The sequence below is a fragment of the Lethenteron reissneri genome, chromosome 33, assembly GCF_015708825.2.
Source record: "Lethenteron reissneri isolate LAM-NWPU_2019-01 chromosome 33, ASM1570882v1, whole genome shotgun sequence".
In the NCBI taxonomy this organism is placed as follows: Eukaryota; Metazoa; Chordata; class Hyperoartia; order Petromyzontiformes; family Petromyzontidae; genus Lethenteron; species Lethenteron reissneri.
In genome coordinates, this window is record NC_083811.1 from 8,039,329 (window position 1) to 8,066,807 (window position 27,479).

The window sequence follows — 27,479 nt, forward strand, 5'->3', positions numbered from 1 at the left end:
ATATGTGGGGTTTTTGTACCCGTAATTCTTGTTTCATTTGCATGTGCCAGTTATTGTTCAGCTAAGTAACATCCTGAGTTGTTCGTAGTATGTGGAGGCTGTTTTAATTATTACCATTCCAGTAAAATGTCGCATATCCTCCTGGAATATATACGTTCTGACCAACAAACCGTTCACAATAAGCATGGTATGTTTGGAAGGTGACGTTATTCACACGCAGTGATGGATTCTTAATCTCGCGTGAATTCACTTACTTCTCGTTTTCCATGTTTAAAGCAAGTTTGTATTTTATTTTCGTCTAGTGACCAATTTGCGCACGGTGCAACTCTCAAATTCTGTAGATGTTCACCGATTCAACCTTATTAAATTTTCATCTATACTGCAGTAACTTATGAGTGAGACATACATCATTGTACTGTGTTATCTGAGAAGTGGAGGTGTATAGCTGGACGCCAATGCTCACAGTTGCATTTCCAGGTGTAGCAGCAGCCGTTGTTATCGTACACTTTCACCGGCATTGTGGTGGGATTCCTGCACTTGGGCATAGGTGGGTTGAGGCAGACGACCGGTTCCGTCATGACTTGGTTCCCACTACGGCACGTTGCTGTGGTGCAGCTGTCAATTTGCCATTTTTCACCAACCTGCAATAGTTGATAAGTGTCAGAATGGGCAAAAAAAACTCTGGATTTTACGTAATTTCTTCCCAACTTTTTCAGAAACATATTTTGTGCAGCAGGTAATGTTAGAGAATGTCAAAATTCATCAACATATGTTCAAGACAAGTGAACCCAAGATTTAACATTTTCAAGGTGCATGCCTTATAGTGGTGGTCCTTGTAGAAACATCCGGATGGCTGTGAGCTGGAGGGAGCCACGCTCGTCGACGCAGGGCGTGTTGTTGGCTGTGAGGTCTCGTTTTGTGTCTTGGTGGAAGCAGTATCACACCGCCTATGGCTGGTGGTGATCGCAAAGCAGTTTGAAGAGCAGCTCATGTAGTAACACCAGCCGTCGTCATCCTTTATGACATGCAAGGTTCCATCTGCATTCAAAAATGTTTTATATTATTCACTGTAAAAAACTGTTCGTGATATATCATAGAGATAGTGATGAATAATTATAGGAATATTCAATGACAATGAGTGAGGTTGTATATATGTTGAACTTCTATTGTACCATACGTAGCCAACCGTGTGCTAATCAGAAGGTGAGGGGGAAAGGACAACAAACTAAACACAAAAAAATACTTGACTGATGAAAAGAAAACACCAACATATGTTTGCATTAGAATTAAATACAAATTAAGCAGGAAAAATAGTTGATGACAGCTGATTAATTTCGAGTGTGCAACATATGCATTAACAGAGAATAGTAAATCGTGAACTTGCCTGGTTTAGCTGTGAAACCGTTAATCTTGCATACACAAGGTGCGTCTGTAAAACAACAATGCACATGAAATATTTTGGAAAATGTTCAGTGTTTCCATTTATTTGCACAGAAATGTGAACAACGTTAGAATGACACACCGTAATGTAATATTCTCCACCAAAACACGTAAGCACAAGTAGTGGATAAAGCAATTAAGCATACCAGAGGAAGACTTGTTGAATGTGGATGTGGAGAGAGGCCGGGTTGCTTGAACCGTTTGAACAGTTACAGGTGTGATTGTTGGTTCGACATGTGAGCGAGTAGTCGGAACAACCGTGGAAGTAGCTTTTGTCGTAGATGCTTTGCTTTTCATAGGGGGTGTTGTCGACACAGGTCTATGAGATATGGTTGGGGATGTGAATGCAGAAGTCGAGGATTTTGATTGGCCACGTGTTGATCCACCAGTAGACTGAGTTGTGGTAGTTGGTTGCACAACTGTAGTAATTGATTTCTGGGAGGTTGATCGTTTTCCGGTTGTAAAGGTAACAGCGGTTGTACTTCCTTGTGTAGTAGACGGAAGTGTTGTTGAAGCTGGAAAATAATTAAATATTTTTACATTATTTTCCAAATACTGACGATAGCAAAATGTGTTATTTAGTGACAATAGTGAAGATAACTATATCAGTGATCTTACTTGGTAGTGGGACGCAAGCATGGTCACAGATCATTGTTCCTTCTGGACAGAAGCAGCCCTCACGGAGTTCGATGGTCATTTCAAAGCTCCCACTGCATTGCACAAACATAGATATTTACATGCAATTCATAACATATGTTAACAATTACATATTTAACAAGTATTTTACGCATTCACATTATACTGGACGGAAATGAAGATGAGATCATAAAGCTTTAGTATGTTTCATTGTCCAATTGGTAATAGGAACACACATTACCCAGAACTGCAGGATGCCACCTGTTTGGGTCCTGCAGGCTTGTACTCCATTCCAACAGGACACTCGAAGTCTGTGAACCCAACCATTCGATTACATGCTGTCATTCATCATAATACATGATGCAGTGTGTGGCACATTAGGAATGGATCACTCTTTTAAGTATGTCCTTGTGCAGCAAGGGAGTAAAGTGTGGTTCTGTGAAAGTCCTGATGTGCTGTGCAGTGCATCAATGCAAGTGTACAGCAGCATGTGATGACTGAGTTGGGCCTGTAGGTGGCTGGCAGGGTTAATGAATAACTGCACGTGTAAACCAGTCACATGGTTAATGGCGACTCGGAAGAATTGCTGCGTGTAACACGTGCTGTTGCATTTTATAGGTAAAGGACCCAAAGGTTGTTTTTGATCGTTATATAAATGTTCTAGACTTGTTCTAGACGTGTTCTAGTCTTTAAGTGTGGCTTTGAATTGTTCGTTTGTGATATATGCAATTAGAGGCCTTTTAGCACTGTGCATTGTAAAGGGATGACGCACTGTAATTACTTACTGTCATTGTAATTCTGTAACTCTAATACTGTTTAGTCTATAACCATGCCCATGTACCCACAGTATGACTACTTGCAATGCTATTGAGAATAGAACACATGTAAAGTAGTAAGCTGCACAATGGTGATATACAGTACGTATACTGTACACATACAGTACATATAATGGGTGTAAGATACCGATATAAGTGGATGGTATAGATAGACATACAGCTTTGGATTAAAGTAATATTCGAATAGTGATGTGCAAATGTGATTGTCAAAGACAAACATGGTTTATCAGTAGTAGAATTGGGTTTAAGAGAGAGGGTTAATGAATTACCACACGTGTAAACCAGTAACATGGCTAATGGCGACTCGGAATAATTGCTGCGTGTAACATTTTACAGAGTGACGGTGCTATTCTTCACAAGCTTAATATTAACCACAATAAATAAATGTGCTTGCACTCGATTTGGAGCACCTGCCCACGTCCTTCATTTCTAGTGTGCAACAAGTGTGCAGATGTACAAGGTAAGAGTCCTTATTAATAATAATGCCGTGGGCAAGGGTCCATGAGAGTCCTGGTGTTTCTTACCACAGCCTCCTTCGGTGGCTTTCCTCCAGTCCACGTAATAGCCCAGCATGGCACAGTCATCTGCTGCAGATTGGATGCTGGGGCACCCAGCTGGAGTGGAGTTCACTCTGCACTGGTCGAACTTGCACGTCTCTATGTAGCTCAATAGACTGGTCACTTCTAAGCAAGCAGAGAACTCCCTGTAGAGACACAATAAGTGGATGGTGACTGATTTTAAAGTACAGTATCATATATACAGTGGAAATATTATGCTCAAAAATGTATCTTCAGTGAAAAACGAACGGTACACCAATCAAGCGATTTTCTTCAATGTTTCACATTACGAAAGCGCTGGATGTCAGATATATACGAAAAAGTGCGTTGCAATTGGAAAAATGACGTGTGTTATTATAACATAATCATGGTTAAGGTTGCGTACGTCTTATCGATGGCCTTGCACAGTTTGTGGTCGAATACACAAGGGGCTGTAGGGGTTGGAGTGGGAGTCTGGCAAGGCACGCTGCCCGATGGCCCTGGTGATTTGCAGTGTGGCTTGCTGGGATCGGCCACCATCCACTCCTTGGCCGTGACCTGGCAGCAATCATATGCTTCCGACTTCCCACTCTTGCGCACACAGTCATCACTGGCCTGGTTGTTGCACGTTCCTGAAATGCGACAATAATGGGGCTTTGAGTGTGGATCCGTTGATAGACAATTTACAAGTGACTTTAGGAAAAAAAGATTGTGATGCATTTCAATAATGTTGTATAAATGTTGTAGACATGTAACCTGTCGAATTGTCCCCAAATAATTTAAAGAGTTCACTTACCACACTGTCCCTGGGTGTTGTCACCAAAGAGCTCATATGGAAGATCGATAGTATACATCTGGCCAGTGAAGACGATCGTTGAGTAGATTGCAGGGATGTGCACCGTCACAATAACATCCGTGGATGTAATCTCAATCCCGTCTGATGAAAATGGTAGTTTTACCAGCTCATTGTTGTAGAGAACCTGGATAAATTCAAAAGTGCAATCAATTCGCATTGTCCAAACACAGGCATCTCAGATGAATTATTTTGCTCTTCCTGTAACATACTTAGATTGCAAATAAAAATAGCGGTGATGTATACCGTGATGATGCTCTGCTTTTTCCTGACAATGGCTGGGATGCTCATGTTGACGGAGTTGCCGTTGTAGTTGACGGTGATGCCCCTGGGGAAGGAGGCTGGGGTTCCAGGGAAGAATTGGAAATTGTCGGTGATGATTGAGAGATGGTGGCGGTTAACCTTCTCCTCCACCAGGGTGTATGTGCAGTCTTCCAGAAATGCGTACAGAACTTGGTCGAAGGTGCGGATGTGGGGATCTCCCCATCCCTTGCAGTTGCCTTTGGGCAGAAGAAGCACAAATCATCATTGCACTGGAACACATTCTACCAAGAACACAAATTAATATAAATTAAATCACGGCAACATTCTAAATCATCAATTCATCATGATTCAAAGCATTGTAAATTTCAATTCACTATGCTATCTCAAAATGTCACCTAATAAACTGTATGATATATTTTTTTAGAAAGGCAAGTTTTAATTACAGGAATGTTTAAGCAATGAGCTTAATGCAGGAAAAAATCGCGAAGCATTCGAACGATATTCAGATCGTAAAGCATCCATATCCATTGTGTTTCGAGACCATCAAAACGTTTCAATCCATCCAGTTTGTTTTAGAAAGCGAGAACGCTACTCACAGAAGCACTTCCAGGTGTAGCAACAGCCATCAGTATCGTACACCATCATTGCGTTGCGGCACTTGGGTTTCTTGGAGACGCTGCACTTTTTGGTGGAGTAGGAGATGTTGTCGCCGCCATTGCAGGTGGCGATCGTGCAGTTGTCAACCTTCCACGATTCCATGAACTGCAAAGATAAAGGATAATCGGTGTGAGGAACTTGATACAAATTCTTAGCATGTTAAAATAATAATAACATGGCTTTCATGACATGGTAGCATCTTGTATTTCATGCATTAATCATATTGTCAAGTCAAGGAAGCTACAAGAGATGAAGGCAATAAGAATATTCACTTACTTGACGTGGTGGATTTACAGAGCGACAGCCTTTGTCGACTGTTGTAGATACAGCAGTTGTTTCAGGTGTTGTGGGCAACGACCCTAGAGATGTGGCTGAGGATATGAACGCTGTTGTCACCTCAGTGGTTGATGGTTTTCCCGTGGTAAAGGTAACAGTGGTTGTACTTTCTTGTGTAATAGATGGAGGTGTTGTTGAAGCTGGAAAATAATTAGAAATATCCCCATTATTTTTCAAATACTGACGATAGCAAAATGTGTTATTTAGCGACAATAGTTATAATAACTATATCAGTGATCTTACTTGGTAGTGGGACGCAAGCATGGTCACAGATCATTGTTCCTTCTGGACAGAAGCAGCCCTCACGAGTTCGGTGGTCATTTCAACGCTGCCACTGCATTGCACAAACATAGACATTACATGCAATTCATAACAGATGTTGACAATTCCATTTTTAACAAGTATTTTACGCATTCACATTACACTTGACAGAAATGAAGATGAGATCATAAAGCTTTTGTATGTTTCATTGTCTAGTTGGTAATAGGAACACACATTACCCAGAACTGCAGGATGCCACCGGTTTGGGTCCTGCAGGCTTGTACTCCATTCCAACAGGACACTCGAAGTCTGTGAACCCAACCATTCCATTACATGCTGTCAGTCATCACAATACATGATGCAGTGCACAGATGTACAATGTGTAATGTGAGGATATATCCGGGTCGTTGACGGATCACAACTCGTCACGATGATTGGCTCTGCCAGTCCTGGTCCATAGCCAATGGGGGGAAGCCTAGGGGCGTGGCCCTGTCGTAATGGAAAGGTGACAGCTGTAAGTAGACGATTGGTTCTGCTGGCTTTAGCCACAGCCAATGGGGAGACGAGTCAGGGGCGTGGTCCCGGGAGCCTACGGTGGAGTCTGGAAGATTCCATAGAGGCTAACCAGGATTGGTGGAAACGTACCACGTGACCCAGGTATTAAATAGGGGTGGAGACGAACAACACGTGGTCAGAACTGGAACGAACGAAGGGGAGAGGCCACACGAGAGCGGGGGTCCAGGCTGCCACGTGGCTGCGCGCATCTCTCTCTTTCTATCCCTCTCACGCTGTCTGTCAGCAGCGTGAAGGAGTGTTGTAATGAAAGACAAATAAAGACCGGATTCCAGAAGTCGCTTCAACGACCTTTATTACAAATGTAAGAGTCCTGATTAATAATGCCGTGGGCAAGGGTCCATGAGAGTCCTGGTGTTTCTTACCACAGCCTCCTTCGGTGGCTTTTCTCCAGTCCACGTAATAGCCCAGCATGGCACAGTCATCTGCTGCAGATTGGATGCTGGGGCACCCAGCTGGAATGGAGTTCACTCTGCACTGGTCGAACTTGCACGTCTCTATGTAGCTCAATAGACTGGTCACCTCTGAGCAAGCAGAAAACTCCCTGTAGAGACGCAATAAGTGGATGGTGACTGATTTGAAAGTACAGTACCATAAACACAGTGGAAATATTATGCTCGAAAATTAATCTTCAGTGCAAAAACGAACGGTACACCAATCAAGCGATTTTCTTCAATGTTTCACATTATGAAAGCGTTGGATGTCAGATATATACGAAAAAGTGCGTTGCAATTGGAAAAATTAGGTCTGTTATTATAACATAATCATGGTTAAGGTTGCGTACGTCTTATCGATGGCCTTGCACAGTTTGTGGTCGAATACACAAGGGGCTGTAGTGGTTGGAGTGGGAGTCTGGCAAGGCACGCTGCCCGATGGCCCTGGTGATTTGCAGTGTGGCTTGCTGGGATCGGCCACCATCCACTCCTTGGCCGTGACCTGGCAGCAATCAGATGCTTCCGACTTCCCACTCTTGCGCACACAGTCATCACTGGCCTGGTTGTTGCACGTTCCTGAAATGCGAAAATAATGGGGCTTTAAGTGTGGATCCGTTGATAGACAATTTCCAAATGACTTTAGGAAAAAAAGATTGCGATGGATTTCAATAATGTTGTATAAATGTTGTAGACATGCAATCCTGTCAAATTGTCCTCAACTAATTGAATGAGTTCCCTTACCACACTGTCCCTGGGTGTTGTCACCAAAGAGCTCATATGGAAGATCGATAGAATACATCTGGCCAGTGAAGACGATCGTTGAGTAGATTGCAGGGATGTGCACCGTCACAATAACATCTGTGGATGTAATCTCAATCCCGTCTGATGAAAATGGTAGTGTTACCAGCTCATTGTTGTAGAGAACCTGGATAAATTCAAAAGTGCAATCAATTAGCATTGTCCAAACATAGGCTTCTCAGGTGTAATATTTTGCTCTTCCGTTTTCATACTTCGGTTGCGGAAAAAAACAACGGTGATGCTTACCGTGATGATGCTCTGCCTTTTACTGACAATGGCTGGGATGCTCATGTTGACGGAGTTGCCATTGTAGTTGACGGTGATGCCCCTGGGGAAGGAGGCTGGGTTTCCAGGGTAGAATTGGAAATTGTCGGTGATGATTGAGAGATGGTGGCGGTCAACCTTCTCCTCCACCAGGGTGTATGTGCAGTCTTCCAGGAATGCGTACAGAACTTGGTCAAAGGTGCGGATGTGGGGATCTCCCCATCCCTTGCAGTTGCCTTTGGGCAGAAGAAGCACAAATCATCATTGCACTGGAAGACATTCTACCAAGAACACAAATGAATAGAAATTAAATCACGGCAACATTCTAAACCATCCATTCATCATATTTCACAGCATTGTAAATTTCAATTCACTATGCCATCTCAAAATGTCACCGAATAAACTGTATGTTATATATATTTTTAGAAAGGCAAGTTTTAATTGCAGGAATGTTTAAGCAATGTACTTAATGCATCAAAAAATCGCGAAGCTCACTAATATTCAGATCGTAAAGTATCCATATCCATTGTGTTTCGAGACCATCATAACGTTTCAATCCATTTAGTTTGTTTTAGAAAGCGAGAAAGATACTCACAGAAGCACTTCCAGGTGTAGCAACAGCCATCAGCATCGTACACCATCATTGCGTTGCGGCACTTGGGTTTCGTGGAGACGCTGCACTTTTTGGTGGAGTAGGAGATGTTGTCGCCGCCATTGCAGGTGGCGATCGTGCAGTTGTCAACCTTCCACGATTCCATGAACTGCAAAGATGAAGCATAATCGGTGTGAGGAACTTGATAAAAAAATATTAGTACGTGAAAAAACCGGGAAAAAACATGGCTTTCATGACATGGTAGCATCTTGTATTTCATACATTAATCATAGTGTCAAGTCAAAGAAGCTACAATAGATGAAGGAATTAAAAATATTCACTTACTTGACGTGGTGGATTTACAGAGTGACAGCCTTTGTCGACTGTTGTAGATACAGCAGTTGTTTCAGGTGTTGTGGGCAACGACCCAAGAGATGTGGCTGAGGATATGAACGCTGTTGTCGCCTCATTGGTTGATGGTTTTTCCGTGGTAAAGGTAACAGTGGTTGTACTTTCTTGCGTAGTAGATGGAGGTATTGTTGAAGCTGGAAAATAATTAAACATTTCCCCATTATTTTCCAAATACTGACGATAGCAAAATGTGTTATTTAGCGACAATAGTGAAGATAACTATATCAGTGATCTTACTTGGTAGTGGTACGCAAGCATGGTCACAGATCATTGTTCCTTCTGGACAGAAGCAGCCCTCACGGAGTTCGGTGGTCATTTCAACGCTGCCACTGCATTGCACAAACATAGACATTTACATGCAATTCATAACATATATTACAATTCCATATTTAACAAGTATTTTAAGCATCCACATTACACTTGACAGAAATGAAGATGAGATCATAAAGCTTCTGTATATTTCATTGTCTAGTTGGTAATAGGAACACACATTACCCAGAACTGCAGGATGCCACCGGTTTGGGTCCTGCAGGCTTGTACTCCATTCCAACAGGACAGTCGAAGTCTGTGAACCCAACCATTCGATTACATGCTGTCAGTCATCACAATACATGATGCAGTGTACAGATGTACAATGTGTAATGTGAGGATATATCCGGGTCATTGACGGATCACAACTCGTCACGATGATTGCCTCTGCCGGTCCTGGTCCATAGCCAATGGGGGGAAGCCTAGGGGCGTGGCCTTGACGTAATGGAAAGGTGACAGCTGTAAGTAGAGGATTGGTTCTGCTGGCTTTAGCCACAGCCAATGGAGAGACGAGTCAGGGGCGTGGTCCCGGGAGCCTACGGTGGAGTCTGGAAGATTCCATAGAGGCTAACCAGGATTGGTGGAAACGTACCACGTGACCCGGGTATTAAATAGGGGTGGAGACGAACAACACGTGGTCAGAACTGGAACGGACGAAGGGGAGAGGCCACGCGAGAGAACGGGTCCAGGCTGCTACGTGGCTGCGCGCGTCTCTCTCTTTCTATCCCTCTCACGCTGTCTGTCAGCAGCGTGAAGGAGTGTTGTAATGAAAGACGAATAAAGACCAGATTCCAGAAGTCGCTTCAACGACCTTTATTACAAATGTAAGAGTCCTTATTAATAATGCCGTGGGCAAGGTATCCATGAGAGTCCTGGTGTTTCTTACCACAGCCTCCTTCGGTGGCTTTTCTCCAGTCCACGAAATAGCCCAGCATGGCACAGTCATCTGCTGCAGATTGGATGCTGGGGCACCCAGCTGGAATGGAGTTCACTCTGCACTGGTCGAACTTGCACGTCTCTATGTAGCTCAATAGACTGGTCACTTCTAAGCAAGCAGAGAACTCCCTGTAGAGACACAATAAGTGAATGGTGACTGATTTGAAAGTACAGTACCATAAACACAGTGGAAATATTATCCTCGAAAAGTAATGCCTCTCGAGGCAATCTTCCATTATTTAATCTTCAGTGAAAAACGAACGGTACAGCAATCAAGCGATTTTCTTCAATGTTTCACATTACGAAAGCGCAGGATGTCACATATAATATGAAAAAGTACGTTGCACTTGTGAAAATAGTCTGTTATTTGAACGTAATCATGGTTAAGGTTGAGGGAGCGTACGTCTTATCGATGGCCTTGCACAGTTTGTGGTCGAATACACAAGGGGCTGTAGGGGTTGGAGTGGGAGTCTGGCAAGGCACGCTGCCCGATGGCCCTGGTGATTTGCAGTGTGGCTTGCTGGGATCGGCCACCATCCACTCCTTGGCCGTGACCTGGCAGCAATCAGATGCTTCCGACTTCCCACTCTTGCGCACACAGTCATCACTGGCCTGGTTGTTGCACGTTCCTAAAATGCGACAATAATGGGGCTTTGAGTATGGATCCGTTGATAGACAATTTACAAGTGACTTTAGGAAAAAAAGATTGCTGTGCATTTCAATAATGTTGTATAAATGTTGTAGACATGTAACCTGTCAATTTGTCCCCAAATAATTGAAAGAGTTCGCTTACCACACTGTCCCTGGGTGTTGTCACCAAAGAGCTCATATGGAAGATCAATAGAATACATCTGGCCAGTGAAGACGATCGTTGAGTAGATTGCAGGGATGTGCACCGTCACAATAACATCCGTGGATGTAATCTCAATCCCGTCTGATGAAAATGGTAGTTTTACCAGCTCATTGTTGTAGAGAACCTGGATAAATTCAAAAGTGCAATCAATTACCATTGTCCAAACATAGGCATCTCAGATGAATTATCTTCTTTTACATACTTAGGTTGTGAAAAAATATAGTGGTGATGTTTACCGTAGATGATGCTCTGCTTTTTCCTGACAATGGCTGGGATGCTCATGTTGACGGAGTTGCCGTTGTAGTTGACAGTGATGCCCCTGGGGAAGGAGGCTGGGGTTCCAGGGAAGAATTGGAAATTGTCGGTGATGATTGAGAGATGGTGGCGGTTAACCTTCTCCTCCACCAGGGTGTATGTGCAGTCTTCCAGGAATGCGTACAGAACTTGGTCGAAGGTGCGGATGTGGGGATCTCCCCATCCCTTGCAGTTGCCTTTGGGCAGAAGAAGCACAAATCATCATTGCACTGGAACACATTCTACCAAGAACACAAATTAATAGAAATTAAATCACGGCAACATTCTAAATCATCAATTCATCATGATTCAAAGCATTGTAAATTTCAATTCACTATGCTATCTCAAAATGTCACCTAATAAACTGTATGATATATTTTTTTAGAAAGGCAAGTTTTAATTACAGGAATGTTTAAGCAATGAGCTTAATGCAGGAAAAAATCGCGAAGCATTCGAACGATATTCAGATCGTAAAGCATCCATATCCATTGTGTTTCGAGACCATCAAAACGTTTCAATCCATCCAGTTTGTTTTAGAAAGCGAGAACGCTACTCACAGAAGCACTTCCAGGTGTAGCAACAGCCATCAGTATCGTACACCATCATTGCGTTGCGGCACTTGGGTTTCTTGGAGACGCTGCACTTTTTGGTGGAGTAGGAGATGTTGTCGCCGCCATTGCAGGTGGCGATCGTGCAGTTGTCAACCTTCCACGATTCCATGAACTGCAAAGATAAAGGATAATCGGTGTGAGGAACTTGATAAAAAATTCTTAGCATGTTAAAATAATAATAACATGGCTTTCATGACATGGTAGCATCTTGTATTTCATGCATTAATCATATTGTCAAGTCAAAGGAAGCTACAAGAGATGAAGGCAATAAGAATATTCACTTACTTGACGTGGTGGATTTACAGAGCGACAGCCTTTGTCGACTGTTGTAGATACAGCAGTTGTTTCAGGTGTTGTGGGCAACGACCCTAGAGATGTGGCTGAGGATATGAACGCTGTTGTCACCTCAGTGGTTGATGGTTTTCCCGTGGTAAAGGTAACAGTGGTTGTACTTTCTTGTGTAATAGATGGAGGTGTTGTTGAAGCTGGAAAATAATTAGAAATATCCCCATTATTTTTCAAATACTGACGATAGCAAAATGTGTTATTTAGCGACAATAGTTAAGATAACTATATCAGTGATCTTACTTGGTAGTGGGACGCAAGCATGGTCACAGATCATTGTTCCTTCTGGACAGAAGCAGCCCTCACGGAGTTCGGTGGTCATTTCAACGCTGCCACTGCATTGCACAAACATAGACATTACATGCAATTCATAACAGATGTTGACAATTCCATTTTTAACAAGTATTTTACGCATTCACATTACACTTGACAGAAATGAAGATGAGATCATAAAGCTTTGTATGTTTCATTGTCTAGTTGGTAATAGGAACACACATTACCCAGAACTGCAGGATGCCACCGGTTTGGGTCCTGCAGGCTTGTACTCCATTCCAACAGGACACTCGAAGTCTGTGAACCCAACCATTCCATTACATGCTGTCAGTCATCACAATACATGATGCAGTGCACAGATGTACAATGTGTAATGTGAGGATATATCCGGGTCCTTGACGGATCACAACTCGTCACGATGATTGGCTCTGCCAGTCCTGGTCCATAGCCAATGGGGGGAAGCCTAGGGGCGTGGCCCTGTCGTAATGGAAAGGTGACAGCTGTATGTAGACGATTGGTTCTGCTGGCTTTAGCCACAGCCAATGGAGAGACGAGTCAGGGGCGTGGTCCCGGGAGCCTACGGTGGAGTCTGGAATATTCCATAGAGGCTAACCAGGATTGGTGGAAACGTACCACGTGACCCGGGTATTAAATAGGGGTGGAGACGAACAACACGTGGTCAGAACTGGAACGAACGAAGGGGAGAGGCCACGCGAGAGACGGGGTCCAGGCTGCTACGTGGCTGCGCGCATCTCTCTCTTTCTATCCCTCTCACGCTGTCTGTCAGCAGCGTGAAGGAGTGTTGTAATGAAAGACGAATAAAGACCAGATTCCAGAAGTCGCTTCAACGACCTTTATTACAAATGTAAGAGTCCTTATTAATAATGCCGTGGGCAAGGATCCATGAGAGTCCTGGTGTTTCTTACCACAGCCTCCTTCGGTGGCTTTTCTCCAGTCCACGAAATAGCCCAGCATGGCACAGTCATCTGCTGCAGATTGGATGCTGGGGCACCCAGCTGGAATGGCGTTCACTCTGCACTGGTCGAACTTGCACGTCTCTATGTAGCTCAATAGACTGGTCACTTCTAAGCAAGCAGAGAACTCCCTGTAGAGACACAATACGTGGATGGTGACTGATTTGAAAGTACAGTACCATAAACACAGTGGAAATATTATCCTCGAAAAGTAATGCCTCTCGAGGCAATCTTCCATTATTTAATCTTCAGTGAAAAACGAACGGTACACCAATCAAGCGATTTTCTTCAATGTTTCACATTACGAAAGCGCAGGATGTCACATATAATATGAAAAAGTACGTTGCAATTGTGAAAAACGTCTGTTATTTGAACATAATCATGGTTAAGGTTGAGGGAGCGTACGTCTTATCGATGGCCTTGCACAGTTTGTGGTCGAATACACAAGGGGCTGTAGGGGTTGGAGTGGGAGTCTGGCAAGGCACGCTGCCCGATGGCCCTGGTGATTTGCAGTGTGGCTTGCTGGGATCGGCCACCATCCACTCCTTGGCCGTGACCTGGCAGCAATCAGATGCTTCCGACTTCCCACTCTTGCGCACACAGTCATCACTGGCCTGGTTGTTGCACGTTCCTGAAATGCGACAATAATGAGTATGTATCCGTTGATAGACAATTTACTAGTGACTTTAGGAAAAAAAGATTGTGATGTATTTCAATAATGTTGTATAAATGTTGTAGACATGTAACCTGTCAATTGTCCCCAACTAATTGAAAGAGTTCGCTTACCACACTGTCCCTGGGTGTTGTCACCAAAGAGCTCATATGGAAGATCGATAGAATACATCTGGCCAGTGAAGACGATCGTTGAGTAGATTGCAGGGATGTGCACCGTCACAATAACATCTGTGGATGTAATCTCAATCCCGTCTGATGAAAATGGTAGTGTTACCAGCTCATTGTTGTAGAGAACCTGGATAAATTCAAAAGTGCAATCAATTACCATTGTCCAAACATAGGCATCTCAGATGAATTATCTTCCTTTTACATACTTAGGTTGTGAAAAAATATAGTGGTGATGTTTACCGTGATGATGCTCTGCTTTTTCCTGACAATGGCTGGGATGCTCATGTTGACGGAGTTGCCGTTGTAGTTGACAGTGATGCCCCTGGGGAAGGAGGCTGGGGTTCCAGGGAAGAATTGGAAATTGTCGGTGATGATTGAGAGATGGTGGCGGTTAACCTTCTCCTCCACCAGGGTGTATGTGCAGTCTTCCAGGAATGCGTACAGAACTTGGTCGAAGGTGCGGATGTGGGGATCTCCCCATCCCTTGCAGTTGCCTTTGGGCAGAAGAAGCACAAATCATCATTGCACTGGAAGACATTCTACCAAGAACACAAATGAATAGAAATTAAATCACGGCAACATTCTAAACCATCCATTCATCATATTTCACAGCATTGTAAATTTCAATTCACTATGCCATCTCAAAATGTCACCGAATAAACTGTATGTATATATATTTTTAGAAAGGCAAGTTTTAATTACAGGAATGTTTAAGCAATGAGCTTAATGCAGGAAAAAATCGCGAAGCATTCGAACGATATTCAGATCGTAAAGCATCCATATCCATTGTGTTTCGAGACCATCAAAACGTTTCAATCCATCCAGTTTGTTTTAGAAAGCGAGAACGCTACTCACAGAAGCACTTCCAGGTGTAGCAACAGCCATCAGTATCGTACACCATCATTGCGTTGCGGCACTTGGGTTTCTTGGAGACGCTGCACTTTTTGGTGGAGTAGGAGATGTTGTCGCCGCCATTGCAGGTGGCGATCGTGCAGTTGTCAACCTTCCACGATTCCATGAACTGCAAAGATAAAGGATAATCGGTGTGAGGAACTTGATAAAAATTCTTAGCATGTTAAAATAATAATAACATGGCTTTCATGACATGGTAGCATCTTGTATTTCATGCATTAATCATATTGTCAAGTCAAGGAAGCTACAAGAGATGAAGGCAATAAGAATATTCACTTACTTGACGTGGTGGATTTACAGAGCGACAGCCTTTGTCGACTGTTGTAGATACAGCAGTTGTTTCAGGTGTTGTGGGCAACGACCCTAGAGATGTGGCTGAGGATATGAACGCTGTTGTCACCTCAGTGGTTGATGGTTTTCCCGTGGTAAAGGTAACAGTGGTTGTACTTTCTTGTGTAATAGATGGAGGTGTTGTTGAAGCTGGAAAATAATTAGAAATATCCCCATTATTTTTCAAATACTGACGATAGCAAAATGTGTTATTTAGCGACAATAGTTAAGATAACTATATCAGTGATCTTACTTGGTAGTGGGACGCAAGCATGGTCACAGATCATTGTTCCTTCTGGACAGAAGCAGCCCTCACGGAGTTCGGTGGTCATTTCAACGCTGCCACTGCATTGCACAAACATAGACATTACATGCAATTCATAACAGATGTTGACAATTCCATTTTTAACAAGTATTTTACGCATTCACATTACACTTGACAGAAATGAAGATGAGATCATAAAGCTTTTGTATGTTTCATTGTCTAGTTGGTAATAGGAACACACATTACCCAGAACTGCAGGATGCCACCGGTTTGGGTCCTGCAGGCTTGTACTCCATTCCAACAGGACACTCGAAGTCTGTGAACCCAACCATTCCATTACATGCTGTCAGTCATCACAATACATGATGCAGTGCACAGATGTACAATGTGTAATGTGAGGATATATCCGGGTCGTTGACGGATCACAACTCGTCACGATGATTGGCTCTGCCAGTCCTGGTCCATAGCCAATGGGGGGAAGCCTAGGGGCGTGGCCCTGTCGTAATGGAAAGGTGACAGCTGTAAGTAGACGATTGGTTCTGCTGGCTTTAGCCACAGCCAATGGGGAGACGAGTCAGGGGCGTGGTCCCGGGAGCCTACGGTGGAGTCTGGAAGATTCCATAGAGGCTAACCAGGATTGGTGGAAACGTACCACGTGACCCAGGTATTAAATAGGGGTGGAGACGAACAACACGTGGTCAGAACTGGAACGAACGAAGGGGAGAGGCCACACGAGAGCGGGGGTCCAGGCTGCCACGTGGCTGCGCGCATCTCTCTCTTTCTATCCCTCTCACGCTGTCTGTCAGCAGCGTGAAGGAGTGTTGTAATGAAAGACAAATAAAGACCGGATTCCAGAAGTCGCTTCAACGACCTTTATTACAAATGTAAGAGTCCTGATTAATAATGCCGTGGGCAAGGGTCCATGAGAGTCCTGGTGTTTCTTACCACAGCCTCCTTCGGTGGCTTTTCTCCAGTCCACGTAATAGCCCAGCATGGCACAGTCATCTGCTGCAGATTGGATGCTGGGGCACCCAGCTGGAATGGAGTTCACTCTGCACTGGTCGAACTTGCACGTCTCTATGTAGCTCAATAGACTGGTCACCTCTGAGCAAGCAGAAAACTCCCTGTAGAGACGCAATAAGTGGATGGTGACTGATTTGAAAGTACAGTACCATAAACACAGTGGAAATATTATGCTCGAAAATTAATCTTCAGTGCAAAAACGAACGGTACACCAATCAAGCGATTTTCTTCAATGTTTCACATTATGAAAGCGTTGGATGTCAGATATATACGAAAAAGTGCGTTGCAATTGGAAAAATTAGGTCTGTTATTATAACATAATCATGGTTAAGGTTGCGTACGTCTTATCGATGGCCTTGCACAGTTTGTGGTCGAATACACAAGGGGCTGTAGTGGTTGGAGTGGGAGTCTGGCAAGGCACGCTGCCCGATGGCCCTGGTGATTTGCAGTGTGGCTTGCTGGGATCGGCCACCATCCACTCCTTGGCCGTGACCTGGCAGCAATCAGATGCTTCCGACTTCCCACTCTTGCGCACACAGTCATCACTGGCCTGGTTGTTGCACGTTCCTGAAATGCGAAAATAATGGGGCTTTAAGTGTGGATCCGTTGATAGACAATTTCCAAATGACTTTAGGAAAAAAAGATTGCGATGGATTTCAATAATGTTGTATAAATGTTGTAGACATGCAACCTGTCAAATTGTCCTCAACTAATTGAATGAGTTCCCTTACCACACTGTCCCTGGGTGTTGTCACCAAAGAGCTCATATGGAAGATCGATAGAATACATCTGGCCAGTGAAGACGATCGTTGAGTAGATTGCAGGGATGTGCACCGTCACAATAACATCTGTGGATGTAATCTCAATCCCGTCTGATGAAAATGGTAGTGTTACCAGCTCATTGTTGTAGAGAACCTGGATAAATTCAAAAGTGCAATCAATTAGCATTGTCCAAACATAGGCTTCTCAGGTGTAATATTTTGCTCTTCCGTTTTCATACTTCGGTTGCGGAAAAAAACAACGGTGATGCTTACCGTGATGATGCTCTGCCTTTTACTGACAATGGCTGGGATGCTCATGTTGACGGAGTTGCCATTGTAGTTGACGGTGATGCCCCTGGGGAAGGAGGCTGGGTTTCCAGGGTAGAATTGGAAATTGTCGGTGATGATTGAGAGATGGTGGCGGTCAACCTTCTCCTCCACCAGGGTGTATGTGCAGTCTTCCAGGAATGCGTACAGAACTTGGTCAAAGGTGCGGATGTGGGGATCTCCCCATCCCTTGCAGTTGCCTTTGGGCAGAAGAAGCACAAATCATCATTGCACTGGAAGACATTCTACCAAGAACACAAATGAATAGAAATTAAATCACGGCAACATTCTAAACCATCCATTCATCATATTTCACAGCATTGTAAATTTCAATTCACTATGCCATCTCAAAATGTCACCGAATAAACTGTATGTTATATATATTTTTAGAAAGGCAAGTTTTAATTGCAGGAATGTTTAAGCAATGTACTTAATGCATCAAAAAATCGCGAAGCTCACTAATATTCAGATCGTAAAGTATCCATATCCATTGTGTTTCGAGACCATCATAACGTTTCAATCCATTTAGTTTGTTTTAGAAAGCGAGAAAGATACTCACAGAAGCACTTCCAGGTGTAGCAACAGCCATCAGCATCGTACACCATCATTGCGTTGCGGCACTTGGGTTTCGTGGAGACGCTGCACTTTTTGGTGGAGTAGGAGATGTTGTCGCCGCCATTGCAGGTGGCGATTGTGCAGTTGTCAACCTTCCACGATTCCATGAACTGCAAAGATGAAGCATAATCGGTGTGAGGAACTTGATAAAAAAAATATTAGTACGTGAAAAAACCGGGAAAAAACATGGCTTTCATGACATGGTAGCCTCTTGTATTTCATACATTAATCATAGTGTCAAGTCAAAGAAGCTACAATAGATGAAGGAATTAAAAATATTCACTTACTTGACGTGGTGGATTTACAGAGTGACAGCCTTTGTCGACTGTTGTAGATACAGCAGTTGTTTCAGGTGTTGTGGGCAACGACCCAAGAGATGTGGCTGAGGATATGAACGCTGTTGTCGCCTCATTGGTTGATGGTTTTTCCGTGGTAAAGGTAACAGTGGTTGTACTTTCTTGCGTAGTAGATGGAGGTATTGTTGAAGCTGGAAAATAATTAAACATTTCCCCATTATTTTCCAAATACTGACGATAGCAAAATGTGTTATTTAGCGACAATAGTGAAGATAACTACATCAGTGATCTTACTTGGTAGTGGTACGCAAGCATGGTCACAGATCATTGTTCCTTCTGGACAGAAGCAGCCCTCACGGAGTTCGGTGGTCATTTCAACGCTGCCACTGCATTGCACAAACATAGACATTTACATGCAATTCATAACATATATTACAATTCCATATTTAACAAGTATTTTAAGCATCCACATTACACTTGACAGAAATGAAGATGAGATCATTAAGCTTCTGTATATTTCATTGTCTAGTTGGTAATAGGAACACACATTACCCAGAACTGCAGGATGCCACCGGTTTGGGTCCTGCAGGCTTGTACTCCATTCCAACAGGACAGTCGAAGTCTGTGAACCCAACCATTCGATTACATGCTGTCAGTCATCACAATACATGATGCAGTGTACAGATGTACAATGTGTAATGTGAGGATATATCCGGGTCATTGACGGATCACAACTCGTCACGATGATTGCCTCTGCCGGTCCTGGTCCATAGCCAATGGGGGGAAGCCTAGGGGCGTGGCCTTGACGTAATGGAAAGGTGACAGCTGTAAGTAGAGGATTGGTTCTGCTGGCTTTAGCCACAGCCAATGGAGAGACGAGTCAGGGGCGTGGTCCCGGGAGCCTACGGTGGAGTCTGGAAGATTCCATAGAGGCTAACCAGGATTGGTGGAAACGTACCACGTGACCCGGGTATTAAATAGGGGTGGAGACGAACAACACGTGGTCAGAACTGGAACGAAGGAAGGGGAGAGGCCACGCGAGAGAGCGGGGGTCCAGGCTGCCACGTGGCTGCGCGCGTCTCTCTCTTTCTATCCCTCTCACCCTGTCTGTCAGCAGCGTGAAGGAGTGTTGTAATGAAAGACGAATAAAGACCAGATTCCAGAAGTCGCTTCAACGACCTTTATTACAAATGTAAGAGTCCTTATTAATAATGCCGTGGGCAAGGATCCATGAGAGTCCTGGTGTTTCTTACCACAGCCTCCTTCGGTGGCTTTTCTCCAGTCCACGAAATAGCCCAGCATGGCACAGTCATCTGCTGCAGATTGGATGCTGGGGCACCCAGCTGGAATGGAGTTCACTCTGCACTGGTCGAACTTGCACGTCTCTATGTAGCTCAATAGACTGGTCACTTCTAAGCAAGCAGAGAACTCCCTGTAGAGACACAATAAGTGGATGGTGACTGATTTGAAAGTACAGTACCATAAACACAGTGGAAATATTATCCTCGAAAAGTAATGCCTCTCGAGGCAATCTTCCAATTATTTAATCTTCAGTGAAAAACGAACGGTACAGCAATCAAGCGATTTTCTTCAATGTTTCACATTACGAAAGCGCAGGATGTCACATATAATATGAAAAAGTACGTTGCACTTGTGAAAATAGTCTGTTATTTGAACGTAATCATGGTTAAGGTTGAGGGAGCGTACGTCTTATCGATGGCCTTGCACAGTTTGTGGTCGAATACACAAGGGGCTGTAGGGGTTGGAGTGGGAGTCTGGCAAGGCACGCTGCCCGATGGCCCTGGTGATTTGCAGTGTGGCTTGCTGGGATCGGCCACCATCCACTCCTTGGCCGTGACCTGGCAGCAATCAGATGCTTCCGACTTCCCACTCTTGCGCACACAGTCATCACTGGCCTGGTTGTTGCACGTTCCTAAAATGCGACAATAATGGGGCTTTGAGTATGGATCCGTTGATAGACAATTTACAAGTGACTTTAGGAAAAAAAGATTGCTGTGCATTTCAATAATGTTGTATAAATGTTGTAGACATGTAACCTGTCAATTTGTCCCCAAATAATTGAAAGAGTTCGCTTACCACACTGTCCCTGGGTGTTGTCACCAAAGAGCTCATATGGAAGATCAATAGAATACATCTGGCCAGTGAAGACGATCGTTGAGTAGATTGCAGGGATGTGCACCGTCACAATAACATCCGTGGATGTAATCTCAATCCCGTCTGATGAAAATGGTAGTTTTACCAGCTCATTGTTGTAGAGAACCTGGATAAATTCAAAAGTGCAATCAATTACCATTGTCCAAACATAGGCATCTCAGATGAATTATCTTCCTTTTACATACTTAGGTTGTGAAAAAAATATAGTGGTGATGTTTACCGTGATGATGCTCTGCTTTTTCCTGACAATGGCTGGGATGCTCATGTTGACGGAGTTGCCGTTGTAGTTGACAGTGATGCCCCTGGGGAAGGAGGCTGGGGTTCCAGGGAAGAATTGGAAATTGTCGGTGATGATTGAGAGATGGTGGCGGTTAACCTTCTCCTCCACCAGGGTGTATGTGCAGTCTTCCAGGAATGCGTACAGAACTTGGTCGAAGGTGCGGATGTGGGGATCTCCCCATCCCTTGCAGTTGCCTTTGGGCAGAAGAAGCACAAATCATCATTGCACTGGAACACATTCTACCAAGAACACAAATTAATAGAAATTAAATCACGGCAACATTCTAAATCATCAATTCATCATGATTCAAAGCATTGTAAATTTCAATTCACTATGCTATCTCAAAATGTCACCTAATAAACTGTATGATATATTTTTTTAGAAAGGCAAGTTTTAATTACAGGAATGTTTAAGCAATGAGCTTAATGCAGGAAAAAATCGCGAAGCATTCGAACGATATTCAGATCGTAAAGCATCCATATCCATTGTGTTTCGAGACCATCAAAACGTTTCAATCCATCCAGTTTGTTTTAGAAAGCGAGAACGCTACTCACAGAAGCACTTCCAGGTGTAGCAACAGCCATCAGCATCGTACACCATCATTGCGTTGCGGCACTTGGGTTTCTTGGAGACGCTGCACTTTTTGGTGGAGTAGAGATGTTGTCCACGCCATTGCAGGTGGCGATCGTGCAGTTGTCAACCTTCCACGATTCCATGAACTGCAAAGATGAAGGATAATCGGTGTGAGGAACTTGATAAAAATTCTTAGCATGTTAAAATAATAATAACATGGCTTTCATGACATGGGTGCATCTTGTATTCCATGCATTAATCATAGTGTCAAGTCAAAGAAGCATTAAGAATATTCACTTACTTGACGTGGTGGATTTACAGAGTGACAGCCTTTGTCGACTGTTGTAGATACAGCAGTTGTTTCAGGTAGTGTAGGCAACGACCCTAGAGATGTGGCTGAGGATATGAACGCTGTGGTGGATAAAGGAGCCGTGGATGTTTCACCAGATGAGGTAGATTGGTGTGGCTCTGAAATCGTTGTTTGGACTGGTGTCCCACCACTTTGCGGGGATGTGGTCGTTTGTTCAACATAAGGAGCTGTTGTTTGTGACTGGGGTGCAGTTGATTGGCCAGGTGTTGATCCAGCCGTAGACAGAGTTGTGGTAGTTAGCACAACTGTAGTAATTGGTTCGTGGACGGTTGTGGTTACAGCTGGTGTTGGAACCTCAGTGGTTGATGGTTTTCCCGTGGTAAAGGTAACAGTGGTTGTTTTTTCTTGCGTAGTAGATGGAGGTGTTGTTGAAGCTGGAAAATAATTAAACATTTCCCCATTATTTTCCAAATACTGACGATAGCAAAATGTGTTATTTAGTGACAATAGTGAAGATAACTATATCAGTGATCTTACTTGGTAGTGGGACGCAAGCATGGTCACAGATCATTGTTCCTTCTGGACAGAAGCAGCCCTCACGGAGTTCAGTGGTCATTTCCACGCTGCCACTGCATTGCACAAACATAGACATTTACATACAATTCATAACATATTTTGACAATTCCATATTTAACAAGTATTTTAAGCATCCACATTACACTTGACAGAAATGAAGATGAGATCATAAAGCTTTTGTATGATTCATTGTCTAGTTGGTAATAGGAACACACATTACCCAGAACTGCAGGATGCCACCGGTTTGGGTCCTGCAGGCTTGTACTCCATTCCAACAGGACACTCGAAGTCTGTGAACCCAACCATTCGATTACATGCTGTCAGTCATCATAATACATGATGCAGTGTACAGATGTACAATGTGTAATGTTAGGATATATCCGGGTCATTCACGGATCACAACTCGTCACGATTATTGGCTCTGCCGGTCCTGGTCCATAGCCAATGGGGGGAAGCCTAGGGGCGTGGCCCTGACGTAATGGAAAGGTGACAGCTGTAAGTAGAGGATTGGTTCTGCTGGCTTTAGCCACAGCCAATGGAGAGACGAGTCAGGGGCGTGGTCCCGGGAGCCTACGGTGGAGTCTGGAAGATTCCATAGAGGCTAACCAGGATTGGTGGAAACGTACCACGTAACCCGGGTATTAAATAGGGGTGGAGACGAACAACACGTGGTCAGAACTGGAATGAACGAAGGGGAGAGGCCACGCGAGAGAGCGGGGGTCCAGGCTGCCACGTGGCTGCGCGCGTCTCTCTCTTTCTATCCCTCTCACGCTGTCTGTCAGCAGCGTGAAGGAGTGTTGTAATGAAAGACGAATTAAGACCGGATTCTAGAAGTCGCTTCAACGACCTTTATTACAAATGTAAGAGTCCTGATTAATAATGCCGTGGGCAAGGGTCCATGAGAGTCCTGGTGTTTCTTACCACAGCCTCCTTCGGTGGCTTTCCTCCAGTCCACGTGAATAGCCTAGCATGGCACAGTCATCTGCTGCAGATTGGATGCTCGGGGCACCCAGCTGGAGTGGAGTTCACTCTGCACTGGTCGAACTTGCACGTCTCAATGTAGCTCAAATAGACTGGTCACTTCTGAGCAAGCAGAGAACTCCCTGTAGAGACACAATAAGTGGATGGTGACTGATTTTAAAGTACAGTACCGTAAACACAGTGGAAATATTATGCTCGAAAATTAATATTCAGTGCAAAAAACGAACGGTACACCAATCAAGAGATTTTCTTCAATGTTTCACATTACACAAGCGTTGGATGTCAGATATATACGAAAAAGTGCATTGCAATTGGAAAAATGACGTGTGTTATTATAACATAATCATGGCTAATGTTGCGTACGTCTTATCGATGGCCTTGCACAGTTTGTGGTCGAATACACAAGGGGCTGTAGTGGTTGGAGTGGATGTCTCGCAAGGCACGCTGCCCGATGGCCCTGGTGATTTGCAGTGTGGCTTGCTGGGATCGGCCACCATCCACTCCTTGGCCGTGATGGGGCAGCATCAGATGCTTCCGACTTCCCACTCTTGCGCACGCAGTCATCACTGCCCTGGTTGTTGCACGTTCCTGAATGCGAAAATAATGGGCCCTTTGAGTGTGGATCCGTGATAGACAATTTCCAAGTGACTTTAGGAAAAAAGATTGTGATGCATTTCAATAATGTTGGAAAATGTTGGACATGCAACCTGAAAATTGTCCCCAAAGAATTGAATGAGTCACTTACCACACTGTCCCTGGGTGTTGTCACCAAAGAGCTCATATGGAAGATCGATAGAATACATCTGGCCAGTGAAGACGATCGTTGAGTAGATTGCAGGGATTTGCACCGTCACAATAACATCTGTGGATGTAATCTCAATCCCGTCTGATGAAAATGGTAGTGTTACCAGCTCATTGTTGTAGAGAACCTGGATCAATTCAAAAGTGCAATCAATTACCATTGTCCAAACATAGGCATCTCAGGTGTATTATTTTGCTCTTCCTTTTTCATACTTCGGTTGCGGAAAAAAACAACGGTGATGCTTACCGTGATGATGCCTGCCTTTTACTGACAATGGCTGGGATGCTCATGTTGACGGAGTTGCCGTTGTAGTTGACGGTGATGCCCCTGGGGAAGGAGGCTGGGTTTCCAGGGTAGAATTGGAAATTGTCGGTGATGATTGAGAGATGGTGGCGGTTAACCTTCTCCTCCACCAGGGTGTATGTGCAGTCTTCCAGGAATACGTACAGAACTTGGTCGAAAGGTGCGGATGTGGGGATCTCCCCATCCCTTGCAGTTGCCTTTGGGCAGAAGAAGGCACAAATAATCATTGCACTGGAACACCATTCTACCATGAACACAAATGAATAGAAATTAAATCACGCAACATTCTAAATCATCAATTCATCATATTTCAAAGCATTGTAAATTCCAATTCACTATGCCATCTCAAAATGTCACCTAATAAACTGTATGATATATTTTTTTAGAAAGGCCAAAGTTTTTATTACAGGAATGTTTAAGCAATTAATTTAATGCGGCAAAAAATTCGCGAAGCCTCACGAACGATGTACAGATCTTAAAGTTCCATAACCATTGTTGTTTGTTTTAGAAAGTGAGAAAGGATACTCACAGAAGCACTTCCAGGTGTAGCAACAGCCATCAGCATCGTACACCATCATTGCGTTGCGGCACTTGGGTTTCGTGGAGACGCTGCACTTTTTGGTGGAGTAGGAGATGTTGTCGCCGCCATTGCAGGTGGCGATCGTGCAGTTGTCAACCTTCCACGATTCCATGAACTGCAAAGATGAAGCATAATCGGTGTGAGGAACTTGATAAAAAAAATATTAGTACGTGAAAAAACCGGGAAAAAACATGGCTTTCATGACATGGTAGCCTCTTGTATTTCATACATTAATCATAGTGTCAAGTCAAAGAAGCTACAATAGATGAAGGAATTAAAAATATTCACTTACTTGACGTGGTGGATTTACAGAGCGACAGCCTTTGTCGACTGTTGTAGATACAGCAGTTGTTTCAGGTGTTGTGGGCAACGACCCAAGAGATGTGGCTGAGGATATGAACGCTGTTGTCGCCTCATTGGTTGATGGTTTTTCCGTGGTAAAGGTAACAGTGGTTGTACTTTCTTGCGTAGTAGATGGAGGGTATTGTTGAAGCTGGAAAATAATTAAACATTTCCCCATTATTTTCCAATACTGACGATAGCAAAATGTGTTATTTAGCGACAATAGTGAAGATAACTATATCAGTGATCTTACTTGGTAGTGGTACGCAAGCATGGTCGACAGATCATTGTCCTTCTGGACAGAAGCAGCCCTCACGGAGTTCGGTGGTCATTTCACCGCTGCCAACTGCATTGCACAAACATAGACATTACATGCAATTCATAACATATTTACAATTCCATATTTACAAGTATTTTAAGCATCCACATTACACTGACAGAAATGAACGATGAGATCATAAAGGCTTCTGTATATTCATTGTCTAGTTGGTAATAGGAACACACATTACCCAGAACTGCAGGATGCCCACCGGTTTGGGTCCTGCAGGCTTGTACTCCATTCCAACAGGACCAGTCGAAGTCTGTGAACCCAACCATTCGATTACATGCTGTCAGTCATCAAATACATGATGCAGTGTACAGATGTACAATGTGTAATGTGAGGATATATCCGGGTCATGCACGGATCACAACTCGTCACGATGATTGCCTCTGCCGGTCCTGGTCCATAGCCAATGGGGGGAGCCTAGGGGCGTGGCCCTTGACGTAATGGAAAGGTGACAGCTGTAAGTAGAGGATTGGTTCTGCTGGCTTTAGCCACAGCCAATGGAGAGACGAGTCAGGGGGTGGTCCCGGGAGCCTACGGTGGAGTCTGGAAGATTCCATAGAGGCTAACCCAGGATTGTGGTGGAAACGTACCACGTGAACCGGGTATTAAATAGGGGTGGAGACGAACAACACGTGGTCAGAACTGGAACGGAACGAAGGTGAGAGGCTACGCGAGAGAGGCGGGGGTCCAGGCTGCCACGTGGCTGCGCGCGTCTCTCTCTTTCTATCCCTCTCACGCTGTCTGTAAGCAGCGTGAAGGAGTGTTGTAATGAAAGACGAATTAAGACCAGATTCCAGAAGTCGCTTCAACGACCTTTATTACAAATGTAAGAGTCCTTATTAATAATGCCGTGGGCAAGGATCCATGAGAGTCCTGGTGTTTCTTACCACAGCCTCCTTCGGTGGCTTTTCTCCAGTCCACGAAATAGCCCAGCATGGCACAGTCATCTGCTGCAGATTGGATGCTGGGGCACCCAGCTGGAATGGAGTTCACTCTGCACTGGTCGAACTTGCACGTCTCTATGTAGCTCAATAGACTGGTCACTTCTAAGCAAGCAGAGAACTCCCTGTAGAGACACAATAAGTGGATGGTGACTGATTTGAAAGTACAGTACCATAAACACAGTGGAAATATTATCCTCGAAAAGTAATGCCTCTCGAGGCAATCTTCCATTATTTAATCTTCAGTGAAAAACGAACGGTACAGCAATCAAGCGATTTTCTTCAATGTTTCACATTACGAAAGCGCAGGATGTCACATATAATATGAAAAAGTACGTTGCACTTGTGAAAATAGTCTGTTATTTGAACGTAATCATGGTTAAGGTTGAGGGAGCGTACGTCTTATCGATGGCCTTGCACAGTTTGTGGT

The 27,479-nt window shown here is 44.0% G+C and overlaps 1 protein-coding gene across 1 annotated transcript in view; it reads right to left on the minus strand.

The window, feature by feature from the left end:
• Window positions 1–27,479, minus strand: part of LOC133350272 (mucin-5B-like) — a 101,266-nt gene that overhangs the window by 10,620 nt on the left and 63,167 nt on the right. The window contains 7 exon segments of the mRNA XM_061564446.1: window positions 464–641; window positions 818–1,038; window positions 1,385–1,429; window positions 1,587–1,833; window position 22,297; window positions 22,480–22,630; window positions 22,734–22,825. Of these exon segments, the coding sequence (XP_061420430.1) occupies window positions 464–641; window positions 818–1,038; window positions 1,385–1,429; window positions 1,587–1,833; window position 22,297; window positions 22,480–22,630; window positions 22,734–22,825 (935 nt within the window).